Here is a 24618-nt window from a genome sequence, read left to right as displayed (position 1 = left end):
CTTGTTTATCTGCCATTGAGAGAAAAGAATTTTTCCTCATCTCTGTTTTACATCTCTTAATTTTAAACTGTCACACTCTAGCATGAATCTCTCCCACAAGGGAAAAACATCCGTTCAGCATTCATCTGTCAATTCACCTTAGAATGTTACATTTCAATAAGATCGCCTCTCATTTCTTCTGAACTTCAATGATTAGAAGCCCACAAGAGTGTGACAGGATAATACAGGTTCATGGGAACAGGAGCCCATTATGCCTGCCCTGCCATTCAATGAACCATGGCTATTGAATATTTCAATGCCTTTTTCACCCCATTCCCATAACCCCGTACACTAATCAGAAATCTACCAATCTCTACCTTAAACACATTCAAAGACTGAGTTCACAGCCTGTTGTGGTAACGAATTCCAAAGACTCAGTGAAACAAGAAGTTAAAATATTTCTTCTCATTTCAGATCTAAGTTGCATCCCACTTATTTTGCTAAGTTAAATCATTGGTCAATACATCATTGATGTCAACACCGAATACATAATACCTGGTGCGATCTGAAGCTGCACTGCTACTCGTGCTAGAACTGGACTCAGTGTCGGAACTACTACGTGGGAGACTTCGCTCATTCCGGTATACACGGAAACTCTCATTCACAGGCTGACTACCTCCATCAAATCCATTTGTTGGTAAACCTGAAAGCACAAAACAGATTTATTACTCACATCACAAGCAACGTTTATCTTGGGAATGATTATTTTCTTCTTCATTCCTCTCACAGCCTCCGTATAAGAATTATAGGGATATTGCATTATAGTTAGATCTTCGTTGGTTAGAGACAAAAAAAAACTGCAGGTGCTGGAATCCACGGCAGACAAACAGGAGACTGGAAGAATGCAGCAAGTTAGGTTGCATCTGGAGAAAAGGAGCAGTCACAGGACAGTCCTGAAGAAGGTAATATCCGAAACGTTGATAAGAATGCAGCAAGTTAGGTAGCATCTGGAGAAAAGGAGCAGTCACAGGACAGTCCTGAAGAAGGTAATATCCGAAAAAGATCAGCAAGAGCTCAAAATGCTGAATGTTACAAGACTGTACATTTTGCTATACACAGTTCATAATGAATGATTCTCCAAGATGGCAATGGAGTAGGAGTTCTCAGCCAAGCTTGTGCACTCTGTCCATTTCATTTCTTTTTCTTCTCTCTTCATGTTTTTTTCTTTTCTGTATTCTTACCTCCTATCCCTGAGCCTCAAGTGAAGTCACTGCGGACTCCTAGCCTCAGCGTGGACTCCCAGCCTTGAGGTGAAGCCAGTGCAGACCCCCAGTCTCAGTGCAGACTCCTGGCTTTGAGAGTCTGGAGGTAAAGCCAGCGTGGATTCCTGGCCTCAGCAGAGACTGCTGGCCTCGAGGAGAATCCAGAGCAGACTCCCGGCCTCAGCAGTAAGCCCAGCACGGTCTGGAGGTGCCAATGCAGATGGTATTGGAAGGACTGTTATTCTGAACTTCTAATTTCTTTTCTAATTTATTCCTATGATTTTGTACTTTCATACCCAAGAATGACCCGACGGTCTCTAATGTAGGACTTTTTATTTCTTTATTTTCTAATTTTTCCTAAGAATTTGTACTTAAGAATCTGTGCATTTGTATTTAAGATGGAGCCGTAAATTGTGACTTGTAAACTTTTTACTGTACTTATGTCAGAACGTGCACAATAAAGCTAATTCTAATTGACAACATTGATTGGATGTCAGGACAGTAATTTCCACTGAGAACAAAGAAATCGACAAATTTCTCAGCATAAAGATGCTGCATATTCAATTTTATTTTAGGTACTCATCATGGATTTGGATGTCAGCATGGTAAACTGACTACTTTACTGCATACTGCAAAACAAGATTTCCCTAACTGAATATAAGTAGGTTAGATTAGGATACACTCAGTCTCTCCGAGTCAGGATATGGTATAGGTTTTCATTTTCACTGTTTGGAACGTAATCTGGTAAAACAGACTGTTTGTTATTACGTAAGCTCTTTATATAGCAAGCAATCCCATCATGCTAGGTTCCAGCCTGGGCAATAAGCCAAAAATCTAAAGTCATGGTTTATGCACTGTATCATATACTAACTTACAATTAGTTTTGTATGATGTACAACTTCATGGTCAACCAGACTGATAGTGCCAAAAATCCATATGGATGATCCACACAAAAGGGAGATATGCATTCCATCAATAATGGCTAGATTCATCATAAGTTCCCGGAAATGAAAAGTTATTAGCATACATCTTGCGTCTGTTGACTATGTACAGAGGTTAACATTGTTCAAATTCTAACCAGCTGCTCCAACTAAACATTGATCACTTCAACGGGAGCCTCATTGTTAGAATTTAAAATGTTTAGCTTTGGTAATGGAGGCAGTTAAATTTCTTTCTCAGCTTCGTGTAAAACACTATTTTTACCTATGTGTGCGCCACCTCCAGCTGATTTGTCACTGTCACTTTCGGAGCTCGTGCTGGGGCTCCGGCCTCGTTTCCTTGGTTGGCTGGACCTGGTCAGAGTTTGTGGTGCTGTTGGATTCTGAGGGCTACTTCCCTGGTTTGGCGGGAGCTGAGTGTCACGATTCTTCGGTGGTCGCCCTGGACGTTTGGGCAATCCAACGCATTTGTTCTTGGATTTTGCCGTGAAGAGGAATTTTGTCCGTCTACCAACTTCTGCTGCTGAAGCTGATGAAGAGGTAGTGCCAAGACCTACAAGAGAAATACTTTTCAATAAAGGACAAGTAGTAGCAGCCAACACCTTCTGGTCCTTTGAGAGAAGAATGTCCTTTGCATCACTTGAAATAACCAATCAACTGGCAGAATAATGACCACCTACAAACTTCTAAAATTAAACTACTATTAAGTAGGATAAAATCCAATTCCTTTGCACAGGGATATAGTTTCCTGAAGTTCATAAAATGGCTACAGCACAGAGGAGGCCATTTGCCCCACTGGGACAAGTCTAGATTTTTTTTCAAAACCCTAACCACATAGTCCTTCAATTTTATTTTCCCCTCCAAATGCTTATCCAATTTCTTACTGAAAGCCATAATTCAAATCCACCTCCACCATATTCTCAAAGAGAGTATTCTAGGTACAAGCCCTTTTCACTAGTCACCTAAATATATGCCTTTTGGTTCTCAATCCTTCCAGCAATGAGAATAGTTTATCTCTATCCCTCTACCTAGGCCCCCATGCTTTTAGAACCACTCTGATTTTTCTCTGCTCAAACTTTTTTTTCCCAGAATGAAAAAAGAACCAGCTTCTCCAACATAAGCACATGACTGAAGTCCATCATCCCTGGAACCATTACTGTTGCTTTTTCTTCTACTGCACACCCTCGACAAGCTTTCATATCCCATCTAGAATTCTATTAAGGTCGTCACAACAACACTGGAGAGGTTCTTTTGGGTAAATTTGGCCTGTATTCTTCAAAGTCAAAAAGAAAGAGAGGTGATCTCACTGAACTTAAAACATTCTGAACGGGCTCCACATGTTAGACAGTGAGATGTTGTTTCTAGAATACTGGAGAACAGTCTTAGATAAAGCAATGAACCCTTAGGAAGGAGGTGATGAGGAATTTCTTAATTAAAAGTGCTGCAAATCTTTGGAATTCTCTACTCCAGATGTTTTTGAATGCTCCATCACTAAATATATTTCAGATTGTGACTGACAAACCTTTCGCCTCTTTCAGAATCAAGGGATAGAACACTGAAGTTGAGATCAAGAACAGCCTCGACTGTACTGAATGGGAGAAGAGACTCAATGGGCCATGTGCTTTACCACTGTTCCTATTTTTGGTGTTTCTGCTTTAGTACTCTCAGCCTCCATTTGTAAGTTCAAGATCTTATTAGTAATGCTGTAAATAATGGATTCTTTAAGAATAAAACAGGACATAATCCACAAATAAGAGTGAGTAGCTTATGTGCATTGGAACATATATTAAAGGGTTAAAATTGTTACAGAAATAGTAGGAACTGCCGATGCTGGAGAATCTGAGATAACACAGTGTACAGCTGGATGAACACAGCAGGCCAAGCGGCATCAGAGGAGCAGAAAAGCTAACGTTTCGGGTCCAGACCCTTCTTCAGAAATGGGATAAGGGAAGCGGATTCTGAAATAAATAGGGAGAGATGGTGAGGTGGATAGAAGATGAATAAAGGAGAAGATAGGTGGAAAGGAGACAGACAGGTCAAAGAGGTGGGGTTGGAGCCAGTAAAGGTGCATGTAGGTGGGGAATTAGGGAGGGGATAGGTCAGTCCAGGGAGGATGGATAGGTCAAGGAGGCAGGATGAGGTTAGTGGGTAGGAGATGGGGGTGGGGCTTGAGGTAGGAGAAATGGTTAGGGAGGCAGGGATGAGCTGGACTGGTTTCGGGATGTGGTCGGGGGAGGGGTGATTTTGAAGCTTGTGAAGTCCACATGGGAACCCTGCAGCCCAAGGGTATCAAAGTGAAATTTGAGATGCTGTTCCTGCAGCTTTCAGTTGGCATCATTGTAGCAATGCAGGAGGCCCAGGTGCATAATATCATGATGCAAAATGCATCATATCATCTCACTCAACAGATTGCTTGGAAAATTAGATTAATTAAAAAAGAGAGTTGGCTTTCATGACGGCTCTTGTGGCACAGTGTTAATGTCCTTACCTTTGACCCAGGAGGCCCAGGTTCCAGACATACTGACACTAGAGGTGCGACATAATATCTCTAAACAGGTTTATTAAAAGGTTTGGCTTTCATGGGCTCTTGTGATACAGTAGCAATGTCCTGATCAGTGAGGATGGATAGGTCAAGGAGGCAGGATGAGGTTAGTGGGCAGGATCAGTTCATTCCAAAGAGGAAGAGAGATCCTAAGGGGAGGCAGGGGCGGCCATGGCTGACGAGGGAAGTTAAGGACAGTATGAAGATAAGAAAGAAGTATAACATAGCAAAGATAAGCGGGAAGCCGGAGGACTGGGCAAGTTTTAAAGAGCAACAGAGGATAACTAAAAAGGCAATACGTGGAGAAAAAATGCGGTACGAAGACATACAGGCCAAAAATATAAAGGAGGATTGTAAAAGCTTTTTTAGGTATGTGAAGAGAAAAAAAATGGTTAAGACTAAAATTGGCCCCTTAAAGACAGAAACGGGTGAATTTATTATGGGGAACAAGGAAATGGCAGAAGAGTTGAATAGGTACTTTGGATCTGTCTTCACTAGGGAAGACACAAGCAATCTCCCAGACGTTATAGTGGCTGAAGGACCTAGGGTAATCGATGAACTGAAGGGAATTTATATTAGGCAGGAAATAGTGTTGGATAAATTGTTAGGTCTGAAGGCTGATAAGTCCCCGGGACCTGATGGTCTGCATCCCAGGGTACTTAAGGAGGTGGCTCTAGAAATCGTGGACGCATTGGTAATTATGTTCCAAGGTTCTATAGATTCAGGATAAGTTCCTGAGGATTGGAACGTGGCTAATGTTGCCCCATGTTTCAAGAAAGGAGGGAGAGAGATAACAGGGAATTATAGACCGGTTAGTCTGACGTCAGTGGTGGGAAAGATGCTGGAGTCAATTATAAAAGATGAAATTATGAATCATTTGGATATCAGTAACAGGATAGGTCAGAGTCAGCATGGATTTACAAAGGGGAAATCGTGCTTGACTAATCTCCTGGAATTTTTTGAGGATGTAACTATGAAGATGGACAAGAGAGAGCCAGTGGATGTAGTATAGCGGGACTTTCAGAAAGCCTTTGATAAAGTCCCACATAGGAGATTAGTGGGCAAAATTAGGGCACATGGTATTGAGGGCAAAATACTGACTTGGATTGAAAATTGGCTGGCTGACAGGAAGCAAAGAGTAGTGATAAACAGGTCCCTTTTGGAATGGTGACCAGTGGGTACCACAAGGTTCGGTGCTGGGACCGCAGCTATTTACAAGACACATTAATGATATAGATGAAGGCATTAGAAGTAATATTAGCAAATTTGCTGATGACACAAAGCTGGGTGGCAGGGTGAAATGTGAGGAAGGTGTTATGAGAATACAGGGTGACTTGGACAGGCTAGGTGAGTGGATGGATACATGGCAGATGCATTTTAAAGTGGATAAATGTCTGGGTATCCACTTTGGTGGCAGGAACAGGAAGGCAGATTACTATCTAAATAGAGTCAATTTAGGTAAAGGGGAAGTACAGCGAGATCTGGGTGTTCTTGTACATCAGTCAATGAAAGCAAGCATGCAGGTACAGCAGGCAGTGAAGAAAGCTAATAGCATGCTGGCCTTCATAACAAGAGCAATTGAGTATAGGAGCAAAGAGGTCCTTCTGTAGCTGTACAGGGCCCTGGTGAGACCACATCCGGAGTATTGTGTGCACTTTTGGTCTCCAAATTTGAGGAAGGACATTCTGGCTATTGAGGGAGTGCAGCGTAGGTTCACGAGGTCAATTCCCAGTATGGCGGGACTATCATATGTTGAAAGATTGGAGTGACTGGGCTTGTATGCACTTGAGTTTAGGAGGATGAGAGGGGATCTGATTGAGACGTGTAAGATAATTAAAGGATTGGACACTCTGGAGGCAGGAAGCATGTCTCCGTTGATGGAGGAGTACAGAACCAGAGGACACAACTTAAAAATAAGGGGTAGGCCATTTGGAACAGAGTTGAGGAGAAACTTCTTCACCCAGAGAATGGTGGATATATGGAATGGTCTGCCCCAGAAGGCAGTGGAGGCCAAGTCTCTGGATACTTTCAAGAAAGAGATAGATAGAGCTATTAAAGATAGTGGAATGAAGGGTTATGGGGATAAGGCAGGAACAGGATACTGAATGTGGATGATCAGCCGTGATCATAATGAATGGTGGTGCTGGTTCGAAGGACCGAATGGCCTACTCTTGCACCTATTGTCTATTGAGCCAAGAGGCTCAGGTTCAAGTTCCATCTGCTCCAGAGGTGTGCAATTACATCTTGATTGGAAAAATATCAAAAGGTTGGGGTTCCCCAGTAGGAGGAGTTCATTAGAAAAGAGAGAAAGCTGATTGGAGTTGTATTGAACTCAGAAATGTACATAAACACAATGCAGGAGCAAATTATGGCAGATGCTGGAATCTGTACTGAAAATAAAAAAGTACTAGAGATCATAGTGGGTCAGGCAGCATCCACAGGAAGAAAGCAAGCTAAATTTTGAGCATTTTTGTTTCCAGTGCAAATAAACACTGACTCCTGCCCCTGTACATGGTTGACTAACAATCTAACACTGGTATAACTTTTTAAGCATTTTCTCAGTTCTGTCCTCTTTATTGATTTAAACACATACACTCCCAGGTCTGTTTCTTCCTGCACCCAGATTAGAATCATTCCTCCTTTCCTTTACATTTCTTCACCTCATTTCTCCAGCCAAAATGTATTACACTTCTCTGCATTAAACTGAATTTGTCATGTGATTTCCAAGCCTACATCTTCTTAAGTCTATCATTACCCGCTTACAAGCCCCCCAAATTTGACATTAACTGCAAATTTTGAAATTGTGCCCTGCATATCTGAGCCATTAATGTACATTAAGACAACTAGTAGTTCCAGTACACACCATTGCCAAGTCCCACTTTTTTTTTTAACAAAGGAATACATTGGTCACCAATAATCTGTTTCCTGTTACTCAGCTAACTTGCGTCTAAGCTGTCACTGTCTATTTTATGCCATTGGCTTCAACTTTGCTGGTGAGTATATCATGTAGTACTTTTGTAAAATTGCACAGCCTTTTGTAATTCTATATAGATCGTAACAACTGCATTTACTCAAAAATAACCTTCAATTTAATTGTTTGACGAAGAAATTTAAGTAACAATCATTATCTTTAACAAATCCTTGCAAGTTTATCTTAAATAATTCACATTTTTGACACAACTGTTAGTTTTTCTCCAGATTATCATGTCAAAAAGCTGGCTCACCACTGAGGTTTAAGTTACTGGATTGCAGTTTATTCAGAGCGTAATGTTTGCAATTCTCAAATGCTCTGACATCATCTCCCATAGCTTTCTATGAACATATCATTAAAGAGCAGGAGCGGACCATTCAAACTATCAGGCCTGCTGCGCCATTCAGCAAGATCATTGTTGATCTGCCTGTAAATCCAAATCTGCATTCCAGCCCACCCCTGAAGACATTTCACCCCTTTGCATAAGAAGATCTAGCTATCTTTGCCAAAAATATATTTGAGGTCTCAATTTCCACCATATTTTGAAGCGAGTTCCAAAGACTCATGACCATTTGTTTAAAAACCCGGAGATTACCTGTTTAAAACAGAGATAAGGCATTTTTCTCTCTCTGAGCCCTATAACAGCAACGATTCTTTCAGCATCTACCTTATAAAGACTCCTCAAGGTCTCATATTTTTCAATCCAGTCACTTCACACTTTTCCGATCTCAAGCAGAAACAAGCCTGGCCTCTGTAATTTCTCCTTAGAAAACAATCCACTCATTCCAGGTAGTCTGGAAAGCCTTCTCTGACCTGCCTCCAATGTATTAACAGCCTTTCTTAAATGAAATGATCAAAACTATTCACAGTACTCAAGATGTGGTCTCACCAATGCTTTACATAAATGAAGCAGCACCTCCGCTCTTTGGTAATCAATTCTCCTTTTTGGTTCCTAATCAGCCTCACCCTACCTTTTACGGCACTTCCACTATTTGTATACCTGTGAAGGCTTTACATTCCCCTTTACCTTATCTGTCTTCACACACATTATTTGTTTCGTAATCTTTTTTTACTTCTCACTGGAGCTTTCTGCATTCAGCTTAACTCTGAGTTATGTTATTGACTTGACGTTTGCAATACACACAATTTGCCTGCTTCATCTAACTTTATTTAATTTTTCATCCAGGGTACAGATATGTTTCCCTACCTTCCTCTGATAGAATTGTCCTTCTTTACAAAGGCAGCCAATTGTTCTAGTACGGTTTTACCTGAAGATCGCCTAATTTCAATTTACCTGGGATGAATCCGTTGTCAACTCATCTCTTCCAATATGTAAATTGGTCTTCCTCCAATTAAGTATTTTCCTCCAGATTTTTCCTCATCATAGCTAACCTACATTTACGAAACTATGATCACTGTTCATTAAAACATTCTTCAAAGGAAATTTGATTCATCTGTCCTATCCTCACTCCTCCGAAACATTTCTAGCATTGCTTTTTTCATGGTCAGAACAGAAACATAACAACTAAGGAAATTCTCACAACAGGAAATCATCCCTTTTTGTAGTACTACTTCTATCCTAGTCTGAAGCAGAAAAATTAAATCCCTCTAAATCCCTGGGCCTTTACAAACTTTTATTTATCAACTGTGGGGTGTAAGAGCACCTTCATCGTTTAACTTTAACCAAGTAGATTCTTATCCCTGACATGCTCCCTCCATGCATCCTTTTTCCCCACTGGATTGTCATTTGTTCCCAATGCATGATCCAATTGGCCCCTAAGAATCCAGAATTAGACTCACACTGGACTTGAGAGCTGACTCTAGAGCATCATTCAAATCTGCCCCTTCAAGTTCTTTTCTCCTGGTTTTATTTCTGCACAAATGTACATAAACACAATGGATCCAAGCAATACCCGCGGGTACCCTTGTGTATCTTATGATCTGTCTCACTGGTAAACTAACAAGCATCAAATAGCCAGAAGCAATAATCAATTCCCCAGTGAAAAGTACATTTGTGCATGACATTTTGACTATTCCATCACTATTACTTGACAATCCTGTCTAACATTAAGCAAAAATGATTTGGTCTCAATTACCTGTCTAAGAGATGAATGGAAGCAGAGTTTTTCTAGAGGCTCTGCATAAGTAGGACGTCTGCCGAGAACAGCAGTCACAAATTAAGTTTCCCATGACAGAAAACTTGAAATGTTAGGGAAACCCAAACAAATCTCAGTTCATCAGCAAAACACTGAAGTATAAATATTCAACTCAAATGATTAAAAAAACTAAATTCAAACTGAATATTAGCTTCTGGAGCAATTTTTTGTCCACTTATTTAAGAAATGACAGAAATGTGGCACAAGGAAGATTCACTCACCTAATATCTGGAAATGGGATGGGGTGGGTGGATGTTACATTAAGAGAAAGTTGAATAGGTTTATTTTTATGCTTGTATCTAATGGAATCTATTAGAAATGCAGTCATATTACAGCAATACACTAGTATGTTGATGAAAGAAAAAACTGCTCGGTTGTGTGTGATACCACTGCCAAACATAAATAAAAATAAAGCAGACCCAGGGACAGCCCTGGTTTGGAGGGATATGAGCCAAATACAGACAGGTAGGAATAGTTTAGTTTGGGAATGTGGCCGGTGTGGACTTGTTGGACTGTTTCCATGCTGTATGACACTATGACTATGACTATGTGAAAGGACTTCAGAAGGTGGATGCTGAAAGATGTTTCTCCTGAGGAAGAGATTAGAACCAGGGGGTGCTATTTGAGAAATATGCACTCCCCCCTTGAAGATGGAAATGAGAATTTTCTTCTCTTAAAGGGCCATGAGTTTGTGGAATTTTATGTGGAGGCTTCCTCATTTCTAACTGACAAGGAATTCAAAGCATGTAGGTGGTAGGTAAGAATGCCGAGTTGATCAGCCAAGAGCTTAATCAGTGGCAGATTAGGCTCGAAGGTCAAATGTTGTAGTTCCGCTCATAATTCACGTGTTAATATGGTTCGTGGTGATAAAGCCTGTAACTGCCACCATATTTTCCTAGCAGTATCAGTAATCTGCAAAACTGGGGCCAAGAATGATTGAAAGCAATAAGTAAAAATATTATAAAAATCAAAGTAAAAGACACAAGAGACACAATATACTATTGCCATTTGATTACATATTTATAGTCATACAATCATACAGCACAGAAACAGATCTTTCAATCTAACTCGTCCAAGGCAATCAGGTTTCTCAAAGTGAGCTAGTTCCATTTCTCTCATTTGGCCCATATCCCTCTATACTTTACCCATTCATGTGCCAGTCCAAATATTTTCTAAATATTCTAGTTGTACTTACCTCTAATACTTCCTCTGGCAGTTTGCACCATATACTCACCACCCTTTATATGAAAAAGTTGCTCCTCAGTTCCCTCTTAAATCTTAGCCTCTCACCTTAAACTTATGCCCTCTAGTTTTTGACTCCCCAACCCTGGGGAAAAGTCTTAGCTATTTTCCCCACCCTATGCTTCTCATGATTTTATAAACCTCACAAGGTCACCCCTCAGCCTCCTCAGGAAAAAAGTCCCAGCCTATTTTCTGCTTTAAAATCCGATTTTTGCCAAAAGATATCTGTTCATTTTGTTGCCTTATTATAAAGGCATGCTAATGGACTTCATTGCACCAACATGTTGTTAAGAGTTGAGGTATTTGCAGATTAATGATCTTAGTCATCCCTGATTACTTTATTTAGTTTTTACAAACTGTAACACAACACAGAGTGACTAAAGAGAACTGGATTTGCCAGGATTGCCTGAGCTGAACATGTTGACATTTTCTGTTCACTTTACGTCAGTAGCCTGGTCTGCACTGAACAACAGTAATCAGTAAATCAAGATAAGTCTTAAGCATAATTCCAAGCACTTCATGCCAAACCAAGTTGGACCCCTTGAAGCAGCTGATGTCTACATGTCTTTCCATTCTACTGACCATGCTAGGGGCTTCAAAAAAACCGCCTGATCCCTGGATATGCAGCCAGGAGTTTTAACCCCTTAAACAACAGGCAACTGAGAAATTCTAACACATGTGTTGCTATCATCACTTTATAACTTACAGAACTACATGAAAATCCATAGAATGCACTTATCCTTTAATAAGCATATAACAAAACTTTCTGTAGATAGTACGACACATGGTTTCATATTAAAAATTTAAACTGAAGGAAGCATTTGGATCCCCAGTACCAGAAATGAATGTTCAGGAGATTTGTTTCTTATTCATTTGTGGCATGTGGGTGTCACTGGCTGGCCAGCATTTCTTGCTCATCCCTAGTTGTCCTTGCGAAAGTGGTGGTGAGCTGCCTTCTTGAACTGCTGCAGCCCTCCTGCTGTGGGTTGACCCACAATGCTATTAGGGAGGGAATTCCAGGATTTTGACCCAGAGACAGTGAAGGAATGGCAATGTATTTCCAAGTCAGGATGCCAAAAGATATCCGTTCATTTTGTTGCCTTATTATAAAGGCATGCTAATGGACTTCGTTGCACCAAAATGTTGCTAAGAGTTGAGATATTTGCAGATTGGAGGGGAACTTGCACGTGGTGGTGTTCCCATATATCAGCTGCCCTTGTCCTTCAGATGGATGTGGTAGTGGGTTTGAAAGGTAATGTCTGAGGATCTTTGGTGAATTTCTGCTGTACATCTCATAGACAGTGCACACTACTGCTACTGAGTGTCAGTGATGGAGGGAGTGGATGCTTTTGGATGTAGTGCCACTTAAGCAGGCTGCTTTGTTCTGGATGGTGTCAAGCTTCTTGAGCATTGTTGAAGCTGCACCCATCCAGAAAAATGTCAGCAATTTCTTGTGTTATTTGCCAAGAGCCAAGTCAGCCTGTGCTTTTTACAAGGCACTCAATCACTGGACAAATGGATTCTCCCTTAACCTAATTGGATTCAAATCCCCTAAAGTGATTTCAATACCAACTGAAGTAAATATGGTACTCACAGTCTATCCATATACCTTTCTTTAAAAACTTGAACTAATTTAGTAATTCTTCATCCAGGGCTTTTTTTAAAAATTTCTCTGTAGGTCCTAGTATGAAATTAAGATCAAGAACTTGGTTTCACCCCTACCTTTCCCCGTCTCGTGGCTGCTGCTTTCTTCAGCAGCACTGTCCGTCTGACCATCTTTACTTGATGGGTTAAGTCCAGCAGCAGATCCACGACCCGGTACACCATGCCGGTCTGATCCTGCGTTTGGTTCTCTGTGCTGACCAAGTTTCCGTCGAATCATAGCAATCTCTTTTCGCAGAAGTTTAGCTCGACGTGACCGTCCATTGTTCTGCTTAGCAGAGCCCATTGTGTCCAGTTTGTCAAGAAGTAATTTCAGCTGTTCTTCCAATGACATATGTGACCTGTTCTCTGGTACCAGCAGTCTATCCACTTCTGGCAAGAAACGGGGACCAAAGAAAGACCAAAGCAATCAAAGAGGTTATTAGTGACAGAGAAATCAAGAAACTGATTTTGATTCAAAAATTACACGTATCCGATTGCTGGTTATGGCTCATGGTAGACCAGTGACCAACAACTCTTTCTAAAAGCAATTGTGTACCTGTGTCATGGAAATTACTCATTTTCCTTTTGACAAGTCTCTTTGGTAAGATGTTCAACAGATGCCTGTTATCACGACCAAGTGTTTGTCTGTCTAATGTCAAATTGATGGATATTAATGGATTGTACAGTCCAATGAGCATCACATCCACAGCCATGGTTGCCTTGTGCTTGTTTAACCCATGAGTCTGTTTCAACAGTGGTGATTATTCCTGTCCTAGACTAATGTACTCATCTCTATTAGCATCAAGGTTTGAATAAACATCAAAGACTGGGAACTGAACTGGCCACCTTTCCATTTATATAGCTGTTTAATGTTGTCCTTACCATCACAGCCATTTCAAAGTTTTATTCATCAATTAAATTGAAGGAGGGGTGGGGCGGGGGGGGAATGGTTCTGAAATCCACAACAACCTGTTAAAATTCAAGCTCCAGCTTCTACTTTATAATTAAAAAAAATTACTTTCTGCAAGTTATATTGTTACTTTCTTTTTAACTATATTACAAGCTGAGCCTTGCAGATATCAAATATTCTTATTCAATACTGACCCCTAAGTTTTAACAAGGGATCTATTAGATATCATGTAACCCAGGAATGTCCCGGATTTGATCTCTGGTGTGGTAAACTAGCTGATCTCAAATAAAATTCCATCTCTAACTTGTGATCTCAGCTTGAATGAAACCCCTGTGCTAGAGAAGATTAAACAAAACAAAAGCAAAATCAGCCAAGGTTTCTGCTGCTGGCTGTCAACCAGCTAATTCTAAAGGAAAGTACATAATGATAAGAATTGAAGAATGTAAGAACTCGGAGCAGGAGCATGCAGTTGAGCATATCGAGACTGCTCCGCCATTTGGTGGGTTTGGTTGACCTCATCTTTGCTCAACTCCACTTTCCTGCCTGCTCTCCATAACCCTGCAGCCCATTGCTAACTAAAAATGTGTGTATCTCCTCCTTAAATTTAGTCAATGACCCAGCATCCACCATGCTCTGGGCTAATGATTCATGATTCTTTTAATGAAGTAATTTCTCTTCATTTGTTTTAAATCTGATACCCTTTATCTTAAAATTATGACCTAGCATTCTAGATTGCCCACAAAAGGAAATAGTCTCTCTGTGTGTCTACTTTGTCAATATCCTTCACTATCTTACGTGCCTTGGATCACGCATTCTTTTAAATTCCAGAGTACAGGCTTAAATTGCATCATCTCTCTTCCTAAGACTAAGACTGAGAATCAATTGAGTGAGCTTCCTCTGAACTGCCTTCAATACCTCAAGTAAGCTGACCAACACCGTACACAATACTCCAAATGCCTTGTATAGCTTTAGCCACAATTCCCTACTTTTACAGTCTATTCCTTTAGCAATAAATGCCAAAATTTTATTTACCTTTCTAATGACCTGCCGTACCTGGAGACTGATTTTCTGCAATTCATGCATGAGGACATGCGGATGCCTCTCCACTGAAGAACTCTGAAGTTTTTGTCTATTTAGAAGATAAGTTGCCTTTCTATTCCTCTAACTATTATGAATAACCTCATAGTTATTGACATAAACTTCATCTGCCAAATTTTGGGCCATTCACCTAAACTATCCATATTCATTCGTAAATTTCTTATTTCTTCATTGCAATTTATTTTTGTATCATCTGCAAATTTGGCTACAGTAGCTTCTATCCCCACATCCAAGTTATTCTTTTAGATTGGAAAAAAAGTTGGGGCCCAGAGGATTGATGCTCGCAGCAACCCAGTAATTACATTTTGCCAACCAGTAAAAGATTCATTTATTCCAACTGTCTCCTTACTGATAGTGAGTCAATCCTCTATCCAAGCTAATAATTTGCCTCAACCCCAATGATCTTACCTTGTGCATAAACTTTTCTGTGGCAAATTATCAAATGCCTTTAAGGTCCAGATATACCGCATGTACAGGATCCCCATTGTCTATGTTGTTTGCTACATCTTCAAAGAACTCTAGCAAATCAGTCAAATATGACTCACCATTCATGAAAAACCATGATGACTCAGATAAATTACGTTTGACTTTCCAAATGTTCTGTTATTACTTGCTTGTTAATCGATTCTAGCAATTTCCCAATAACACATTAAACTGACTGGTCTGTAGCTTTCTACTTTCGGCTTCTCTCCCTTTTTGAACAAGGGCATTCACATTAGTATAATTCCAATCCACTGCAATCTCTCCCGCATCCAGGGAATTTCGGAATATTATAAACAATAGATTCATTATCTCTCCTGCCACTTCCTTTAAGACCCTAGGATGAGGGCAGGTTCAGTCTCATGTGTTGATAACCTTCAAAGAAGAGTTACCTGACTGGCCCTCACTATCCAAGATTGCATATAGAGTCGGATAACTTATATTACTCCACCCCAGGAATTAGCTCATTCATAACAGAAAGGGAGCAAATTAGACATGAAATATGAAATACTGAAATTTATAAAACATCTTGCTTTTTCTTGGCCTCGAAGATAATTACCAATTTTCTATTCTGTAGCTAAGAACTAAAGAAATTGACTTGGGAACTCAAATTGGGATCCAAAGTGAAGCTGAATGCAATGAGCTTCCATGTTTGGTATTTGATATTTTGGCTGATCCCACCATTAATGAGTGGCATTCACAATTAAAACAAATAACAAATATTTAAAATGAACTCACCATCTTCCCAGAAGAGCTGTCCCGTATCTTCTGATGGCACAGGTTCAGGTACATGCATTCCTGTTTCATAATCAAAGCCAATTTTCTCTGCTTGTTTACGAGCATATTTTAACACTGCACCTCCTTGATCTCTTAGCCTGATTGCTGCACGGTAAAAGATTGTATCCTTGGCATTATATTGTAAGCAATTATTCACAATCAAGTTAAAATCCTCTTCAAACTGGTCAAACGTCCGATACTGATGGCTCTCAAGCTGTGTTTTCATGGTCTGGAAATCCATTGGTTTCTTAATGTGATCCAAATAATCTGGAACCTAACAACATAAAATGTAAATTACTGGCATTAGTTTAATATATCTTTTAACTTACTTAATTTACTTAAGATTTAATTCACTTAATTAGTATTCCAAAGACAGCAGTATATTCAAACACAAACACCAATTATCAGAAATTCACAATTAGAAAAGCCTACCTCTTTTAGGGGCACAGGTTCACCAAATATGTTTCCCGTATCTTTCTCTTGGAGCTGTTCTAGTGTCTTACGGAGAAGGATGAGGAATGGAGTCAGCTGCAGCTCCATTGCAAACTGCTGTATCTTAAGCTGGGTTATAACCAAATCAAGAAGATACAAATTAGAAATAGAGTTTACAATGAAAAGTACCTTATCTGTTCAAGCAGCCCTTCCTCCCGTAGCAAATTTCATACCTGAGCTAGAAATTAAAAGTTGAAGCCCAACTTTAGAACTTAAGTTCATAATATCAGCAACCATTTCAGCACAGTGGTCATGGAGTGCTACATTGTTGAAGGTCCTGTTTTTTAGGTGAGACATTAAACTGAAGCTATATCTATGTCTCAGTTAGCATTAAAGTTCTGTTAGTACCATTCAAAAAACACCAGAGATACCCACTGTTAACATTTCCCTCTCAAACAATATTGTTAAAAGCACAATTAATTGACCATTTCCCTCAGTGCTGTTTGTAGTATCAAAGGCTGTGCTTTTCTATCCATATAACTTGATGCACTTCAAAAGGTAATAAAATGTGAGGCTGGATGAACACAGCAGGTCCAGCAGCATCTCAGGAGCACAAAAGCTGACGTTTTGGGCCTAGACCCTTCATCAGAGAGGGGGATGGGGTGAGGGTTCTGGAATAAATAGGGAGAGAGGGGGAGGTGGACTAAAGATGGAGAGAAAAGAAGATAAGTAGAGAAGAGAGTATAGGTGGGGAGGTAGGGAGGGGACAGGTCAGTCCAGGGAAGACGGACAGGTCAAGGTGGTGGGATGAGGTTAGTAGGTAGGAGATGGAGGTGCGGCTTGGGGTGGGAGGTAGGGATGGGTCAGAGGAAGAACAGGTTAGGGAGGCAGAGACAGGTTGGACTGGTTTTGGGATGCAGTGGGGGGGAGGGGAAGAGCTGGGTTGGTTGTGTAGTACAGTGGGGGGAGGGGATGAACTGGGCTGGTTTTGGGATGCGGTGGGGGAAGGGGAGATTTTGAAGCTGGTGAAGTCCACATTGATACCATTGGGCTGCAGGGTTCCCAAGCGGAATATGAATTGCTGTTCCTGCAACCTTCGGGTGGCATCATTGTGGCACTGCAAAAGGTGAAGTCTCAGTGTGTCAGCATTTAAATAATATGTTTCAGACATGATTTACCACATAAATGCATGGAATATTCTTTGATTGGTTTTCTAATAAGCCACTGCAAGCCACATAGATTTAATGCTATACGTGCTAAAGTATTCTTGAAATTATATATTCCACTGATTCGGGATTTTTGAAACCATCTCTTAGTAAAAGACTCACACAGCAAAATAAGCCAATGATTTTTTACCTCTGCTGTCATGCACCTCTCCCATCGTGTTAAGCAGAATTCTACTTATATCAATACTGGAAGGCAACTCAACTAAATGTAATTGGTGTATTAATGTCTGTGAGAGGTACAGTAGCATTATATAGCAAAATAACCTGTCTAAATGGAACATGAATGGATAGAATTTTTTAGGAAATAAAAGGGATACAAAGTACATTAATTTACAGTGGGATTGCATGTGCACAATATGCATTGATGTTGGTCTCACTATTAAATTTGCAGGCTTGAAACAGCCTATCTGTGCAAACTGAAGTCTAACACCTGCTGACTGATCCCATTGAGAAATGTATTTATGATGAACAGAGTCAGCATTAAACTTGCCCACTCTGTTACCTTAGCAGCACCCAACTCTAACTAAATAACACACAAACCTTTTATTTAAAAAAATCAACTATAGATTGAAAGAAGTGTGGTAATACTACATCAACTTCACAAATATTAAGATCTGCAGCCTGCCAAACAAAGAACTGCTCCTGGCAAGGCAATAGTATTAAGGGTAGCCCCAATTTGCAAATTGGACATTCATATGAAGAAGACAACTGTATATAACATTAAAACCGTGACACTTGCAATTCCTGGGCAGACAAGTGCATTCAGGATCACAAGATAGTTACAAAAGAAAAGGAGGAAGCCATTCAGCTCATTGTGCCTGTGCCAGGCAGTCCAAATGAGCACCGCATCTACTGCCAACCTTAAGCCTTCTCCCAGTAATCCTGCATATTCTGCCTTTCCACATAAACATCTAATTCCCTTTTGAACACTACAGTTGAACTTGCCTTAACACATTCTCAGGCACTGCATTCCCAGCCCCTAACCACTCCTTGTGTGGAAAATATTTTTCAGATCATTTTTGCTTCTTTTACTAATTACTTTACATCTGTATCCTTTCTTTTAATATACTTTCACCAGTGGGAACATTTTCTCTCTCTTTAACTGTCCAGACCTCTCATGATTTTGAATATGTCGATCAGATCTCCTCTGAGCCTTCTCTTCCCCAAGGACAGTCTCAAGTTATCTTCAGAATTGAAATTCCTCATCACTGGAAACATAAAACTTTTCGGCACTCTCTCCAGTGTCATTAGGTCCTTCATCATATGTGATGCCCGGAATAGGGCACAATACTCCAGATGAGACTGAACAAATATCTTATATAAGTTTAAATAACCCTTTTGTACAAGTACTCTATCCGTCTGGTAAGAAAGTCAATGTTATTAATTGTGCTCTCAACCTTCCATACCATTATAATGATGTTAAGCACATGTTTTCAGGTTCCTCTGCTTCTACATCCTCTTTAGAAGTGTACCCTTAATTTTATATTATCTTGCCACGTTCTCCTGACCAGAATAGATCATCTGACACTTCTCCACATTGAACTTAATTTGCCATCTATCTATCCACTCATTCCACCAAAGAATCTGCCTTCTTTTGAAGTTCTGCATTATCCCCCTCACAGCTCACATTGCTTCCAAGTATTGAATCAGCTGCAAATTTTGAAATTGTGTCTCATAGCCCAGGATTAAAGAAAAACAAAGAACTGTGAATGTTGAAGAAATGGAACATAAACAGAAAATGCTAGAGGAACTCAGCTGGTCTGGCAGCACCTGTGGAAAGAAAGTAGAGTTAATTTTTTGAGGCCAGTGACCTTACGTCAGAACTGATAGCAGCTAGGAAAAGTTAATATTTATGCTGATGACCGGAGGTTCGTGTCGGGGAAGGGGAGTAACGAGCAGATATATAGAAATGGAGCACTGAGAGAAACAGGAACAAAGTTAGGAAGACAAAAGAGATGGTTGATACCAAGCCAGGGAAGAAGGAAAACTGATAACAGGGACAATGGGTAAGTGAAAATGAGTTGGCTGTGCTGAATACAGCCCATGTCATGAAGGAGCCTGGGGTGCGGGCTGGGTAAAGGGCATGGAAGGAGATATTCAGGCTCTGAAGTTAGTGTACTTGGTAGATATTGAATCCTGAAGGCTGCAGGGTTCCCAAGTAGTTGATGAGATGCTGTTCTTCCAGCCTGCACCTTGCGCTGCAGGACAGCTGGGATAGAAACGTTATCCAGGGAACACAGTGGTGTGCTGAAGTGGCAGGTAACAGGAAGCTCAGGGACAGGAAGCTCAGGGGCATTTTTACAGACAGAATGCAGGTGTTTGCAAAGTGGTCACCTAGTCTGCATTTTATCTCCCCAATGTAGAGAAGCCCACATTGTGAGCAGGAAATGCAGTAGACTAGATTGAGTGAAATGCAAGTAAATTGCTGCTTCACCTGGATGGTGTGTTTGGGAACTTGGATACTGAAGGGGAAGGAGATAAATTGGCAAGTGATGCACCTTCTGTGATTGCATGGGAAGGTGCTGTGGGGCTCTGGGAGGTGTTAGGAGTGGATGAGGAATGCACCACAGTGTCCCAGCGAGAATGGTCCCTGCAAACTGCTGACAAGGGAGAGGTGGGGAATGTGTGTCTGGTCACGGCATCCTGCTGGAGGTGGCAGAAATTTGTGCTTATGATCCATTGGATATGGATGCTGGTGGTGCAGAATGTGAGGTCTTGGAGAATTCTACTGGTGTTGTGGAAGGGAAAAGAAAAGGTGAGGGTAGAAAGGGTACGAGCAGAAATGGGTCGGTCCTGGCTAAGGGCCCTGTCAACCATGGTGGTGGGAAACCCACAGATGAGGAAAAAGGTGGATATTAGGACAGCAAGGTGGCTTAGTAGCTGCCTCCAAGTGGCAGGGGCCAGGATTCGATTCCAGTCTCAGGCAATTGCCTGTGTGGAGTTTGCACATCCTCCCCATGTCTGCGTGGATTTCCTTTGGGTGCTCCAATTTCCTCCCACAAACCCAAAATGTGCAGGTTAGGTGGATCGGCCATGCTAAATTGCCCATAGTGCCCAGGGGCGTGGAGGCTAGGTAGGATAGCCATGGGAAATGCAGGGTTAAAAGGATGGGGTAGAGGTGGGTCTGGTGGGATGATCTTCTACGGGTTGGTGTGGACTTAATGGGCAGAACAACCTACTTCCACACTGTAGGGATTCCATGATTCAATGATTCTATTTTTGAGGCAGCATGCATTATCATTAGCAGAACAGATGCAAAAGGAAAAACTATGAGAAAAGAATACAGTCATATAGATTTTTCTACAAGAGCATGTCAAAGGTCAGTAATTCTGTGCCGAATAATTCGTCTCCTGTTCCCTAATGTCTTTCCATCACTAATAAGGCACAAATCAGGAGCGTAGCACAGTACTTTTCCATTTGCCTGTAATAACAGCAGCTGTAATAACAAGCAAGAAGCAAAACATCATCCAGAAACATTTGCCCTCTTGACCAGCAACTGGCCTTCAATATTCACACCTTTCACCACCTATGTGGTGTACATCATCATCTACAAGGTGCACTGCAACACCTCACCACGGTTGCGGCAAAAGCACCTTCCAAACCCACAACCTCTAGCATCCAGATGGACAAGGGCTGTAAATGCAAGTTCCTCTCCTAGCCCCATCCAATACTGACTTGGAATTATATTACTGTTACTTCACTGTCGCTGATTAAAATCCTGGAACTCTTTCCCTAACAGTGCTGTGAATGCAGTTTTACCCAAAGGACTGCAGCAGTTCAAGAAGGCATATCACCATCTCCTTCTTTAGGGCAATTAGCAATGACAATAAATGTATGCAAAGCTAGCGGAGTCCACATACCCTTAAGTAAGTAAAAGACGTCTGACTTTGGTGTCTTATCAAATTTGAAGTAAAATGGCCTAGCCAAAACCTACTCCTTATCAATTTTACACATTTCTAGCAACTGAATTTCCTCCTTTCTCACCACGTCTAGTGAAGACAGAATCAAAGTATTAAAAGTAATGCATCAGTCATGCCCTTTGCATCCATGTGTAAATCCCCTTTTTGGCCCCTAATCATCATCATTCCTTTTACACGTTTTTACTAATTATATATTTAAATGCATTCAGGTTCCACCTGATGTTAACTTCCTTCTCTTTTCATTCTCCTCTCTTTATTTCACTCTTTTGTTTTTACTACTACCCTATGAACCTTTTGGATTCAGCCAATTCTCGACTGCATTTTCAACCAGACAAAAGTCATATGCACACTTTTTCTTCTTTATCATAATTTCTATCTCATCCATTATCCAAGGAACTCTGGATTTGTTTGCCCTACCTTTCCTTTCCAAAGCAATTGGTGATGACTGTGCTGGAGTGATTTCTTCTTTAAAGGCAGTCCATTGATCAACTACCGTTTTGTCTGCCACCCTTTGACTCCAATTTACTGAACCAGACTGTTCTGACCCCATGCAAGTTGGCTTTGCCCATTAATTATCCTTATGCTGGATTGTTCATCATCCTTTTCCACAGTCAAGCTAAATCCAACTGTTCTCCCACTGACACTTGAACTATTGGCTTACCTCATTACTACTTATCAAAGGGAAGATCTGAACAAATGAACTGATGTTATTAAATGAGACATAGCTAGAATATATTAACAGTAATAAATAATGAAGTGATAATTTTAGATTTAAAGAGGGATTTCTGAGCCAGTTATTCTGACAGAATTACTTAGTCTGTACACAAACATCTAAATTATGCTGTTTATGCTCCAAACGAGCCTCCTCTCACTGTACTTTGTCTAAGCTGTTCAGTACATTTGCTATTCTTGTCTCACTCATGCGCTTACCTAATTTCCTCTTTCAAGTATCCAATCTACTTGGAGGTAGTAAGTTTACCATTCTCAGAACTCTGGGTAAAAAGATTTCTCCCAAATTCTTTGATGAATATACTGGTGACTATCTTAGATGTATAATCCCGACTGCAAGAATTCCTCACAAGTGGAAACATATTGTCAGTATCTGCCTTATCAAACCCTATGATAAATGTAAAGACGGCTATTCAGTCACCAATCAGCCTCAGTCATTCCTGATCAATATTTTATTCATCTTGAAACTGGATATTTAGACTGTAAACACATAACAAAAACTTATATCTTAAAGTTAATCCGTAAATATGAAAACACATTTCAAGATTTACAACCAAGCAACACAACAGGCCACACAGTAATTTAAATTAAACAGTTGTCCAACCTCCTCTCGCTTTAACTTTTCTCGTTTACGGATTAGTTCCACCAGCAGTCGTGCTCTTTCCAAGTCATGTCGCAGTCGCTGCCACGATTTCAGCTGTTCTTTCAGCGCACAATTTTTCTCCTCTGACTCTCTCTGAAGTTAAAAAGTAAACAGTATTAAATGCCTTCACATTTCCGTCACACATAAAGGAACAGATAAGTTTGAACCAGGATGCCTAACTTTATTTTAGCTATGAGATGGAAAGTTAAACGCTGCTATTTTTTGCTGAAAGAATACTAACTTTGCATCAGGACAGAGAGGGAATGAAAATTAGTGTTTGTTCCACATAGAACCTAAACAATAGGTGAACAGAGCCCAAATGATTGAGCTTTTTTTATACTCCTGTTTGTCCCTAATCACTGAGACATGAATGAGTGCGAGGAAGCATTTTGGTGTGTGGAACCATTTGTCATGTTATTCTCTAGCTAACATCACATATTAAGTTAGTTACCTGGTCAAACCACATACAGAAAGTGTACCTGCTCTGCATTTCGCTGAGACTGCAAATGGGACTGCAACCGCCGAAGGAGTGGGACACCATTTCTTGACTGTCGCTTTAATGTCCAATAACTGTGAAGTCGCTGCATAAACTGGCTCTTACGCTGAATAGATAGTCGACCTGTAATCTTACTTAACCTAAAAATAAATTAAGGATATAATGTGTTTATTTATTTTCAAAATGGTCGTAATTAATGCACACTGAGAATGGAGCATAAAACCTTCATCAGCATAAAGAAATGACAAGATACAACTCAATATCAGTGAGTCCTCAGTGAAAAGACCAGAATTAATAATTCGTCCTCTGCATATTACTTGAAGAGATTAAGTTGTGCATTGTTGATGAATGTCTTGACCTTACATCACTATTCTCAGTAAGAACAGAGGACATGGGTGCATTACCCTCACTGACATTGAGAGTCTGTCAGGGTAAAGTTTTCAGAAAAAGTTCCTCCAAACATAATTCTCTCATCCCTCGCGTCTATTATACTCCAGTTCATATTGTGACTTGGGTTAGAGTGATGGTAGTCCTGGTTTTCCTGCTACAGACTGGGATCTCTCATTCTCCCAAACCTTTTCTTTTCTTCCATAAGAAAGCAGAGATTGACGCCCCCATCTGTTAACTAAAACCAAAACAGCCAAAGGAGGAGTACCTTGCCCTATAATCTGTACATGGAGTGTGAAAAGTGGTGTAACTTGCCTTTCAGCAATTTCTAGTGGTTAAATAAAATAAACCCCGACACTCACTTTACAATCAACAAATAACAATTTATTTAATTCTAACAGCGATCAAATTAAATAAACTATTAACAAACCAAACAAATCATTTCTAACTACTATTCCGAAATCAAGGAAGATTTTAATAGTATGCTGTTCCAATAAATACAAGTCCCACATATATAAAATAAAATTTACAAAAGTAGAATATAGTCTCTCGAAATCACAGCTAGATTATATGTCTTCCAGAATTCTCTGTGTCTTCTCTGTTGAATGTTCTGTCAGGAACACTACCTCCTTTGATTCTTCTGTCAGGAAAATTAACCAGTTGGTACCTTTGATATTTAGATGGCGCTTTCTCTAAGACTTATAGGAGTCTGTGACAGGCAGCAATTCTCTCGAGAGCTGTTAACTCTGGCAGGTGGCAATTAGTTCTCCTGTCCTTGTCCAAATG

The 24618-nt window shown here is 40.4% G+C and overlaps 1 protein-coding gene across 2 annotated transcripts in view; it reads right to left on the bottom strand.

Moving 5' to 3' along the window:
• The window catches only part of brpf1 (bromodomain and PHD finger containing, 1), a 61418-nt gene that overhangs the window by 18664 nt on the left and 18136 nt on the right, over nucleotides 1-24618 (bottom strand). The window contains exons 3-9 of one of the 2 annotated variants that reach the window (XM_048547722.2): nucleotides 23429-23585; nucleotides 22911-23042; nucleotides 16432-16560; nucleotides 15961-16273; nucleotides 12813-13124; nucleotides 2445-2732; nucleotides 535-682 (exon numbers count right to left, since the gene is read on the bottom strand). In XM_048547722.2, the coding sequence (XP_048403679.1) occupies nucleotides 535-682; nucleotides 2445-2732; nucleotides 12813-13124; nucleotides 15961-16273; nucleotides 16432-16560; nucleotides 22911-23042; nucleotides 23429-23585 (1479 nt within the window). The remainder of the gene's footprint in view (nucleotides 1-534; nucleotides 683-2444; nucleotides 2733-12812; nucleotides 13125-15960; nucleotides 16274-16431; nucleotides 16561-22910; nucleotides 23043-23428; nucleotides 23586-24618) is intronic. The other variant, XM_048547723.2, reaches the window with a different exon arrangement.

Source organism: Stegostoma tigrinum, chromosome 11, assembly GCF_030684315.1.
Source record: "Stegostoma tigrinum isolate sSteTig4 chromosome 11, sSteTig4.hap1, whole genome shotgun sequence".
Classification (NCBI taxonomy): domain Eukaryota; kingdom Metazoa; phylum Chordata; class Chondrichthyes; order Orectolobiformes; family Stegostomatidae; genus Stegostoma; species Stegostoma tigrinum.
Note: the sequence above shows the minus strand (reverse complement) of the source record. Positions and strands in the feature narration are given on the sequence as shown.